This window comes from Choloepus didactylus, chromosome 10, assembly GCF_015220235.1.
Source record: "Choloepus didactylus isolate mChoDid1 chromosome 10, mChoDid1.pri, whole genome shotgun sequence".
Classification (NCBI taxonomy): Eukaryota; Metazoa; Chordata; class Mammalia; order Pilosa; family Megalonychidae; genus Choloepus; species Choloepus didactylus.
In genome coordinates this window covers 45,388,313-45,400,582 of record NC_051316.1, presented here as the reverse complement: position 1 = coordinate 45,400,582, position 12,270 = coordinate 45,388,313, and the positions used below count along the sequence as shown (strand labels likewise).

Sequence of the window (12,270 nt, the reverse complement as noted above, 5' to 3'; positions counted from 1 at the left end):
GAATCTGGAAATACCAAATACCATTTGGTGGTGAAGGGAAAATATGGGGAGTGTGAGACTGATATCCCAGGGTGCATTCAGATTGTGGAGGACCTCAAATGCCAGGTTAAACAGACTGGGCATTCATCAGTAGCCAAAAGCAGTCCCTGAACATATTTGGGCAAAAGAACGACAAAATCAGAACTGGGCCTCAAGAAGATCAAACTTGGAGCAATGTATAGGATGACATTTAGGAAGGAGAATGAGGAGGCCTTGAGAGCTGGTAGGGAACCATTGAAATGGGGTGAAGAAAAGTGAGGATCAGAATGAGGGTAGTATCCCTGGAATCAAAGTAGAGGAAGCAAATGTGAGAGACCCAGCCAAGAGAAAATCAAAACCGGCAAATGATTGGCTGGAGAGGCCTGCTTGTGCACTGAGGAAGAGGAAAGAGGCAAAGCTTTTAAGCTTGAGGAGATGGAAGTGTGGTAGCACCAAGGTGAGGCATAAGAAAGAGGAAAATTGTGGAGGGGTGAGGTGCTTGAGGATACTGGAGGGGTTGATTTTGTTTCTGGATTTGCAGAACTTGAAGCAATGATGGGACAACCAACGAGACATCCAACTGGAAGTTATGACCGTGGTTGTGGAGATTGGGAGAGAAAGGTTAGGGTCAGAAATAGAGGTCTGTGAACGATTTCTAAAGTGGTTACCAACGAAGCCAATGAGAAGTATATGAGATCATGAAGAAGAAAAAGGCCACTCCAGGGTGTCAAAAGCAACTTTATTGCCCCAGTAAAACAGTTAAACCAGAATCAGCACATGAGACTATCTATCTTAACAAATGAATGAATAAATAACATTTAAAAAGTTATGCAGGGTAAATCTCATAGAATACATGCAAATAGACTAAATTTATCATTTTTAAAAATAGTGCTGCTAATATATTAAGAGCAAAAGTTATATGCTATTTTCAGGACACCCACCTAAAACATCAGGACACAGAAAGGTCTGAAATAAAAAGGAGAAAAATTTTTACACCAGGCAAAAGTATTAACAGAAAGAAACTGGTGTATTAATGTCAAACAAACTGAAATGAAAGATGAAGGCATTGTCAAGGATAAATATAGTCACTTCATAATGATAGAAAAGTAATTAACTAGGAAATATAAGTAATCTAAAGTTTATGATCCTACTAACATAATCTCAAAATTACAAAAACATTGATACAATTTCAAGGAGAAACTGATGTAATCATGGTGGGAGATTTTAAATCACTTCTTTAGAAAATGATACTAAGAAAAAAGGACTAAGAACAAAGTTTCAAGGAATATCTACATTTATGGATGAAAGCAATAAGAATAACAAGGGAAAGAGGAGGAGAAACAGCTAGAAAACTCAAAGGAAGAGCAGAAGAGCCCAGTGTCATTGAAGTTTTAGAAAGTTAGGAAAGAAAAAGATAAGAACTCAGTGGAGAGGGAGTAATTAGGAGCGATACTGTACAAGAGCTGTGTAATTTCTAGGGCAAGATCACAGAGGAGGTGCAAAGTGATGGGATGTGCAGCCTGAGTTTAGAGAATGTTCTTAGAGGACACTTCTTCCTCTGATGCCAGAGAGGAGAAGAGCACAGGTCAAGATACAGAATCTTGTGGGGTGGAGGAGAAGGAAGTTGGAAAGTTTAAAATTGGGCCTTTGATTTTTTTGAAGGATAGGTCTTATTTTGAGAGTGAGGGAAATAAATCTATAGGTTCAATGCAATTCTACTCCAAATCCCAACAATGCATGTGTGTGTGTGTGTGTGTGTGTGTGTGTGTGAGAGAGAGAGAGAGAGAGAGAGAGAGAGAGAAATTTGACAAGCTGGTTTTTAAATTATATATAAGAGCAAAGGGCTAAAATAGCTGACAATCATGGAGCAGAATAACAAGGAGGGATATTGCTCTACCACACATTGACTTAATATACAGCTGTACTGAAGTGTGGTATTGGTGCAGGAATAGACAAATAGGGAATTCAGAAAGACATATCTATGGAAACTTGATTTATAACAGAGATGGCACTGCAGATAAATGATGTAATGATGGACTCTTCAATAAATGGTGTGGGTCAGTTAGTCTTTACTTACGGATGATACCTCATACCATATACAAAAAAAAAAATCAGTTCTAGGTGGGTCAGAGACTTAGAGTGAAAGGTAAAACTATAAATTTTATCAGAAAGTACAGAAGAATATCTTTTTGATCTTAGGGCAGGGAAGGGTTTATTAACAAGAAGCAAAAAATGCAAATATATAAAAGGTTGAGATAGTTAACTACATTAAATCTGATAATTTTTGTTTGTCACTATATAGTGAAGAGATAGGTTCAAAGTGGGAGCAGTTATTGGCAACACACGTAACTGACAAAGGGTTAGCATCTAAAATACATAAAAAGAATAAGAGAACTGGGTATGGTTTGAAACTTGAAGAGGAATGTAAAAGATTTAGAACAGTGTTTATAGGGAATAAGAGAGGCTGTCAACTACAGATGAATACAAGGATTGCCCACCATCACTGAAGCCTTTACCACAATATTTCTCTATACCCAAGAATGTTATAGAGAAGCATTAGGCACTAGGGCAGAGGGATAGACAGATGAGAGAACCAAGATAAGAGGAAAGAGCTGATATGGAAAGTGTGGAGTCACAACTAGGCAGAGTAAAGGAAAACGAAATTTAAAATATCCTTCCACATAGGTTATCTCAGGAGTTTAATATCATGCTAGTGAATTATGGAGGAGCTTGGCATCCAAGCTCAGCTTTTATACGAATGAAGTGGTGGGAGAGGGACAGGTAGGGAGGTTGTGTTTGGAGGGATGTGAGCTTAGAGTCTTGGATTTTGGAGCAGCATCAGTTTTGAGTGGAGAACTGATTCCCAGGTGTGAAATGGTAGAGCGAAGAACAGCCTTGGACCAGAGGAGGGCAGGCAGCTGGGAGGGCAGGCAGGGAATTAGAAGATTCATCAGTGCGGAAATGGAAGGTGGTAAACCAGAAGCTGGGCCAGTGCCATTATCCACCATGACATCCACCAAGGCTCCATGGTTTCTATACACATAATCAGCCCAGACTGTGCATTGCCACTCGGGGTCCCCTCTTCTCTATATGGATGATATTCTTTATGACCAGATTCTTCTTGAGGAAGAAGGGAATGAGGACCACTCAGTCCTGATTCCTTAAATTTGCTCCAGCTCATATGCTGCCATGAATAGTTATTTTTTCTTTATTTTTTATTTTTTACTTGATAACAATGATGGAACTTAGCTGACATGTTGGTTTCTAAGGGGACATATCTTCACAGAAGGTGAAAGATTTTTGTCTCAAGGTGAAAGTAAGCAGAAAATTGAATTTCTTCAACAACTCTACAAAATGTGTAGAAGGGACAACAATTTCTGTGATGATGCCATGAGAGGCTGTCACACCTACAGAGTTCCAGAAAGGACCCATCAAGGCACATTTTCCATGAATCCTGAGTTTCGCCAGCTAAATATTTATCCAGATTGCAGTTTTTATTATGTAAGTTAATAAGAAGCTGGGATGAGAAAGATGTCAGATCAGCTCTAGAACCAAATCTCTCAGTTGAACTTAGTAATGGTAGGATTGACTTCAGAATATTATATCCCATTTGGTTTGTAAAGGGAATTAAAAGCAACTTGGAGGATGTAAGAGAGAAGAGGAACTCACGCTTCCTTATTTTGTGTGCTAAGCGATACAGCCTGGTGAGTGGAAGATGCTTTGGCTCTGCAACAAGCAGGCCCAGCTGGGCTATTGCTGACTATGTGCGCATTTTCTCATCTGACTGAGCCTCAGTTCCCTTCTCTGCCCTCTGCAAAGGAGAAAAATAATGTCTACATCCTGCCCACCTCGTTGGTAAAGCAACTAGTATTGTCCCTGTGCATAAATATCCCTCAAAAATGGAAATTATTTTAATTTACAAGTATTGTTTTTCAAATTCCTAATTTATTTCTGCCTGGATGTGGAGAGTTTAGCTTGTTAAGAAGACATTTCCTTACCCTAGAGCTAGGAATACCGCACATTTCTTACAATAAACGCCTCCCATTAAAATGCAATTGACCCTTCCACCGGGCCATGAAGTGAGAGGACAATTATCAGGCAGAATCTCATGGAACAGTCCCGTGAAGTGTCCAGAGAGGTACGATCAGCCTCATTTGGTTTTATGACTTCTTACTGGCTCCTAGAATTTTAATCCCAGCTGCCTTTCAAGGAAACTTGTAGGGCTGTTGAAAAGTAGAATTCTCATGAGGTTTAACCATCAGCACTGGCCCTAGTGTTGGGAACTCATCAGTACACAATTGGAGGAAAACCCATGCTGTAGCATGCTGAAGCTCTGCTTTCAGCTCCTTGGGCAGAGGATGCATGGAAGCAGAAACCAGCCAACCAGTTAGGGGTGGGAGAAGGGCACTCTCAGGTTGTGTAGCAGCTCTCCTGGGTAGACAAGAAGTCGCGACTGAGTTCCCCACCTGTATGCTGGCTCTTCTTTGTGTGTGGGGGGGGATACTCAAGGATTAGATGTGCCATCCCCCTTTCCATCTCTACTCCTCCCAGCCCAAACCTGAAGTGCTGAAAAGCTTCTCACAAAGGCCCTGTGGATTGCTTTCTGAAGATAGGACTTGCCTACTCTAATCAATTCCTCTTTGTCTAAATGTCAAAATGAGAAGTTCTCTCCCCAGTTCCCTCTCCCCCTCTGTCCCCCCCTCCCTCCATTCTTCCTTCCCTTCCCTCTTCCCTCCCTTCCTTCCTCTCTCTCTGTTCTTGCCTCCCTCCTCCCACCCCTTCCTCCCCCACACAAGCTCCTTCCATCTTCCCTTCCACACAGTCTTAGAGAGTTCCCATGTGTGCCAGGCACTGTCTAGGCACAGGAACACAGTTATGAACAAGAGGGTTCCAGCCCCAGCCCTTGAGGAGGTGACAGTCTAGCAGTGGAGCTGGTTGAAAGGCTTCTCACTCCATTCTGTTCCATCTGTCTTGTGTTGGTGAGACTTTTATTCTGGAATTTGTGCCTCTGATATTCCCAGAGACGATCATTCCACCCTGCCCTGGCAGACTTAAGACTGTCCAAAACCTGAGTGGTGCAAGGTTAGAAACTTGCTCCTTTGCTGCCCTGTCAGCATGTGGGCTCTGTGACCTTTGAGTGTCCACTTGCTCAGGCCTGGCAGGAGTCTACCCAGAGTGGACAACTCACATTTGTTTCAATGAGACAATTTCTGAATAAAACTGCTTCCCACAGAGATTAAACACCACAGGTTTTGAGTCCTAGATCCTCATTTACTAGTCAAGTGAGTTTGAGTCTCCTCATCTGTAAGATGAGGATAACAATTGTACCTGTCTCACTGAAATAGTCACAAAGACCATGAGTTAATATATGTAAATGATTTAGCACCCTGCCTGGCACATAGCAAGTGCTCATTAAATGCTGTCTCCTGCTATTTATATTCGACCTACCAGGGCAGCTCATTTGAAAGACACTTTGCCCACATGTAAGAAGCTATTGGAGGACACTTAAAAAATTACAGAATTTCTTGGGTACCTTTCTCCATTTCCCAACTGCGTGGATTAGCATGTTAGCCTGGGCCCTGCACTGCTGACGTTATCTGACACAAAGCACCCCAGTGATTCACTACTCACAAGCAAAATGAAACCCCAGATCTAAGAGAGGATCAAATGACACACTTCCCAGGAAGAAACCTTCAACTCATTTGGTTGAAGCAATCAGAAGCATTCGGATGAGCTCCAAGAGGAAGTAAGGCTAAAACCCTGCTGTACACACTTCGTTAAATCTAGGACAGAAAAAAGAGTGTCTTAGCTATTTCCGGGAGGAAACTGCAGGCGCCAATGGAACCTGAAGAGGGCTATAAGCGTGACTGGAAAGCAAAAATGGCTGGTGCATGATTCCATAAAGTGGTTAAAGGGGGAATGTGAAGGCCCTGCCACCTCCAGGGGCACAGATTACATACCAGTTCCTTCTTCTTCATGCACTCCATGAGGATGATGAACAGATGCTGAGCTTGGGTTCGAGTGTATGTAAAAGTCTTCTGTATGGTCACCAATAGCTGGTCCCTCAAAGACTCATTTATAAGTCTGCAAGATAAAAAACAATATCCCAAACAGGTCAGTACACCTCCCAGTCAGTACATAGTTCTGAGAAATGTTATACAACACAAGAATGCGTTATGAAGATACACTAGATAGGGGTTATTTCTTCCTGTATTTTTTCACAATAGTTATTTTGACTGTGATAATTTTAAAAATAATGCACTTCAAAATAGATCCATTTTAATGTCCAGAACATAAAAGAGTAAAATAGAGTGTTTTAGTTTGTTCTTTTTTTTTTTCTCTCTTTTTCTTTCTTTTATATGGCATGTATTTAATGCACTCTTTCCCCTCAGGTTCAGTTATCAAAAAATGCCTTCAATCAATCATTCACATCTCAGTAAGAATTTACTATATTACTTATCTGAAGGAATTAAAAATTTCACCTCTAACTGTGGAAAGAAAGGTTATATCTTGTTAATGAATTTTCAAGGATCAGTGAGCAGAAATAGGGTGATGTTTCCTCTAAAATCATCCCATGTAGGCAGTAGTTTATGATGAACCACAGGTCATCTGCACTTACAGCAAGATTTTGCTATGTTACAGCAAATGAGTCTGACCCATAAGGAGCTATAATATTGGCTCCTTTATTAAAAAGCAGTTTTTATACTATAGAAGAATGAATGAGAGCAAGGGAAGTACATTATAACCAATCAATGCTCAATTACCTCTTGAATATGGATCAATTACAACTGATTTTTAACTACTCTCCCACCATCAATTTGTTGGGCTGTCTCTACCTGCCCTCAAATGGCAGGAAATGAACACTCACTTTCTTATTAAGAGAGATTGTTCGAAATCAGGAAAGTAAGACTACTCTGAAGAACGAGTTGCAAAATCACCACAGTTTACCTAATATTTCACAGTTTACAAATTGTTTTCATAATTAACAGAAACCCCTAGACAAAATAGTAAAATATAATTATTGTCTCATTTGTTGCTTACAGGGACCCTGTGGGCAAGAGAACGGAACCATTTCACAGACAGGACATTTTTTTTTCTTTTTTGCCAGAAAGAACCAGATGATTTGCTTAAGGTGACACGGTAATTAAGTGGCAGAGAGAGAACTGCAACCTAGTTCTGACTCTCTATCCAGTACTCTTCTTTCCGCTACTATTTCCATTACACCCCTACCACTTTTCATTGCTATGGCTGCTTGAGCAGGAAGTTGTGAACTTTCCTCTAACAGGAAAGCCAGACAAGTTTTGTTCCTTTGAAGAAAGCAAGCAAGATGGGAGGCTTGAAAATGTCTTCATATCAATCAGTGGACTGTGGTGCTCCAGGGTTGTGTGAAGATTTTCCTGAACCCACTAGTTGGGTTTTAGAGTGGCCCTACTTTGAGGAGGGAGGTTTTCCCCATGATAGAACTGTACCAAGGCTCCTGGAATTTCATCTAGTTGGGTGGAGGATTGGGTTACCCTTTCTCCTTCCTATCAGAAATAAAACATTCAGAAAAAGAAGATGATAGAGATAAGGTTGAAAAAATAATACCAGATCCTTTCTCAAGATAACCTAAGTTATTCTGTTGGACTCTGTGGTCCCAGCTGTGGATCAGTCTGAAATTATTCATCCATTCATTCATTCACCTATTCAAACAAATGCTTGCTGAAGGTCTATTTGGTGCCAGGTATTGTGGTAAGTGATGGAGATACAAGTGGCAGATGGTTTAAACACACTCCCCGCCCTCACTGAGCTCACACTCAAGTGGATTAAGAAGATGTTAATCAGCAATTCAACTGTGGTGACAGAGGTAAAGAAGTAGAGAAGATTGTTACTGATGAACATGATCTAATAATCTAGGGGGTTCAGGGAAGGCTTCTTTGAGGAAGTGATATTTTATCTGAGACTTGAGTCAATGAACATTAGCAGGGTTGGAGAGGTGGAGCTGGACTGACAAAACACTATGAACAGCCCTACTTTGGAGAAAATGAAAGAAGGTCAGTATGGATGGAGCAAAGAGAGCAAAAGAAAGAGTGCAACAAGATGGGACTGAGGAGGGGGTGAGCAGAGACATGATCATGCAGGACTTTGGAGATTCTGAGTTTTAACCCCCAGGTAATGAGACGTCATTGAGGGTTTTAGGTGGAAGAGTGACACGATCACATTTGTGCTGTCAATTAATTCTCCTGAAGCACTCATATTTGTCACGTGTCTACTTGATAGGTAACCCATGTGGATGGGTCTAGAGAGCTCTTTGCAATATCAAGTCTACACAAATGCTGTACTTGATTAACAGAAGGGGCTCTTCTGATTAGCCACTTGATAGATTCAATCATTGGTCTGCAGGTGTTTAATTTTGATAACAACTCAAAATTTCCCACTGCCAACCATCTGTAGTGAAATCCCAGTTCCCTGAGGTCATTAACTGAGGGATCTGTAGCTTATATCCAGTCTGTCACTTTGTAAAAATTAAGGAATGATTAGCAGCTCAACTGAATGTGGACTTCAGTGATTAAGAGAGCTGAAAGACATTAAGAATCCCGTATTTTTTAAATGCAGTTTCACAGGTGACTCTAAGTTGTGACTTTGGATAAATCAGTTAGCATCAAGGGTCATAGAATGTCAGAAGTAGAAGGATTCTCTTTGTTGATGTTTTTCAAAATGTGGAATGCTTATCTCTGATGGAATACAGATGATTTTAGTTGGAGCAAAGGTAATTTGGTCCATTTGAAGTCTTAAAAAATAATTAAACATTGACTGTTATTCCTGGTCCAATTATTTTTCCATCCTTCCAATTACATCAAGAGGAAGTTCTCATTTTGGGGGCAACTTTGCCTTTAATAGCTCACCAATGTTTGCTATCCCCTTTTAAAAAAGAAATAACAGATTTTAGGCTCCACACCTTTGGATAGAGTTTAGTAACAGTGTTTTAATTAAGATGTCACATGACATTTGATGTAATCATAACCCGCCATGGTTTACAACACACAGTGGACTACAGAGATAATCTCATTTGATCTTTACAACAATCTGTGAGACAAACAGGTATTAATTCCATTTTGCAGAAGAGGAAACTGTGGCTCCGAGAAGTTAAATTACTTGTGCCAAATCACATAGCTTGATGATTTCAATGCTTGAGTTGAGTCTAATGGCTTCAGCCTCCTCTTCAAGGTCTTGCTTTTCCTGTGTGAATTCTATTTGTATTCTGTCTGTTTTCATAATCATCTGCATTAGAGGTAGAAATTTAAATGCATTTATTGTAGGAAAATGCTTTTCCTTTCTGTGAAACATAGAGAATACCTGAAGGAAATCAGACGAGTTTGGAGAAGATAAAGGAAAAGAGGGTAAATGAGGATAGTGGCAAAGTGCATTCAGTAATTTGAAGTTTATATTTGCTTCTACTTTTTTTTCAGCAGTATTTTCTATGCTGAACTGGATGTTTCTGTTTGGCACAAAGTGTACTCTGCCTTCACCAAGGATCTTTTCTTATTTTGTGGTCATATTCCACAGAATTTAGAGAAGCCTATTTTGTTGAAATTATTGCTTTCCTAAGTCTTCACATATTTTCCCTGCACAGCACTGAAATGATTTAAAATTTTCACTGTGATATTTAAAAATCAGTGAAATTAGAAATAATTAGAAAATAATTCAATTCTTTTTATGGCACTAGCACGGTGATTGAAAATTTCTTGGCATCAAAAAAGGCTCATAGTTTTATGTGATTTTTTAGTTCTATAATTGAGTCATTGACAAAGTGGTGCCTATGTATGGAAACAGTTAATTTATGGTTCCATATGTACTAATTCTGTTTTTGGTACACCTCAAATTAGAGGGTTTTGTGACTTAGGAAGTGAAATCATGGTGTGAGATAAATCCCTAAACTATGGCATTTGTGCCTCCATTTAAATGTTATACTTAATGATCTGGGGCTTTTTAGACGAGTCACAGAGTTATTTAAAATAGGTTAGTGCTCACTCGATGATGAGCATACTAATACTTCTTATTAGTATTCTGTTCAAATGCTGGCAATGTAAACTGTGTGTACTAATACTTTTCTCAGAATGAATTTACCTGCAATATTAGGGTTTTGTTCCCAGATTTAAAAATCAAAAAATACATTTAGGATTCAATGGATCTTTAAAAGCTGAACTTAAAACCACTTTTGACTAGTCAAGGAGCCTTTCTCACACCTCCCCAAAGACACTCTCTATTAGCATATTCAGATACAATATGAAAAACTTTTATTTATATAAATAGAAAATGATTGTAAATAATATTGAAATTTGATTCTTAAAGGACACAATTTTCTGAGGAATCTCTAATGCTCTAAAGAAAAATGAAATGTTATCATTTGCTTGAAGCCAAAAGCCAATAACTAAATATAATGCTAAGGGCACAGAATGGTTAAAGACTTGACTAAGGACACAGAGACAGACGTTTTTCTTTTTTTTCTCTCTTCTTTCTCTTCCTCCACCCCCTCCTCCTCCTTCTCCTTCTTTTAAATAAAATTTACCATATGTTCCCAAACATTAGGACTTCTGGGGTCACAAGTGGCATGACCGCCCAAAGAGGCAGGCAGCATCATGAAGAAAGCACATCTGCCAGAGCCAGGCTGTCTGGTTAAATTCTCACGCTTGCTAGCTGAGGGATCTTGTGCAAGTTATTTAATCTCTCTCTGTCTCAGTTTCTCATCTGTAAAATAGGAATTATAACAGTGCTTATCACATAGACTTGTGAATATTAAATGAGTTAATCTTTGTAAAGTGCTTAGAAAAGTGCCTGGCACATAACAATCCGATGTAAATATTTGCTGTTATTAAAACACAGTGGTACAGTATTCTTTAGAAAGAGTCACTGATGTATTCCTTCTTGGTTAGTCAGCCGGGACCTCTGTGTATAGTGCAGAGCTCTCTCCCTGGATCAACAGTGCTCAGCATCCAACGGAATAAGGCCATTCCCAATACAGCCTGGAGAAATAACTTTCTCATTTCAAAGAGGTCAGAGATGAGCAATTCTTTTGTATATTTGGAAAATGGAGATCATAACAGATTTAGGAGGCTTAATTCTATTGGTGCTTTGCAAATGTCTCATTCACACATTTGCACATTTGTTTATTTAGTCAACAAAAAATACTGATGCCTGCCATGTGCCATGTTCTATACCAGGAATAGAGTGATGAATAATATTTAGTTCTGGCCTCAAGGAACTCACAATACGGTATGTCATATGTTCTGGTAATCTATTACTAGGTAACAAATCATTCTGAAATCTATGGTGTAAGACAATACTATTTATTAAATTCATGAAGTTGTGGGTCAGAAATTCAGGTAGGGCATAGTGGGGAAGACTTGTCTTTGCTCCCTGATGTCTGGGCCTCCGTTCGTCTTCATGTGGCATCTACTGGGGCTGGAATGTCTAAGACGGGGCTGGCTGGTGTTGCCTTTCCCTGGTGGTTGCAGGGTATCTGAATTTCTTACATGGCAGCTGGCTTCTCCCAGGGTAAGCGTTCCAAGACTGTGTCAAAAAAGGCCCAGGCAGAAAACGCAAAGCCTCTTATAACCTAGCCTCAAAAATCCACGTATTCTATTGATTAAGAAAGTCGCTAAGAGAAGCCCAAATTCAAGAGGAGGGTAGAAATAGACTCTATCTCTTGATGGGGCAAAAGCAAGACTAGACAGAGAGGGAAGGAATTGATGATGACTCTCTTGGACACAAGCAACTATATCAAGTGATTCTGTTCCAAATGAGACATTGTGAGGCAGTGATCTTGTCCATATTTCAGTAATAAAAAGTCTCAGTTGTCTTACTTTGAATTCTTTCTTTTAACATCTGATTATAATGAGAACTACCAGTTCTCCCCTTAAAAGTGATAGTCTATAGGGAGGGGGTGGAATGGGAAGATTTAGGCTGTATATATGTTCCCACAACTAAAAAAAAAAAAACAAAAAAACAGTCTAAATAGATGACTGAATGCCAAGGATGAACTTGGATGGAATTAGAGGATAGAGGACAGGTGGCTCAAAGGGACACAGTTGAGACATAAGGTAAAGGAAATACAGAATGTAAGCTTTGTATCATTGTTGAACCTGTTGTACTTCTTAGCTGCGCTTAATGGGATTGCATAAAAGAATGTTCTTGTTCATGGGAAGTGTATATGTGAATTATAGTGTATGTTCAAGGATGTGTGCAGCTTGCTGTCATATGTTCAGAAGGCAG

General features: G+C 39.6%; 1 protein-coding gene across 5 annotated transcripts in view; it reads right to left on the bottom strand.

The window, feature by feature from the left end:
* Positions 1-12,270, bottom strand: part of TRPM3 (transient receptor potential cation channel subfamily M member 3) — a 596,233-nt gene that overhangs the window by 198,121 nt on the left and 385,842 nt on the right. For all 5 annotated transcript variants that reach the window (XM_037798450.1, XM_037798451.1, XM_037798452.1 and 2 more), the window contains one exon: positions 5,979-6,102. In XM_037798450.1, the coding sequence (XP_037654378.1) occupies positions 5,979-6,102 (124 nt within the window). The remainder of the gene's footprint in view (positions 1-5,978; positions 6,103-12,270) is intronic.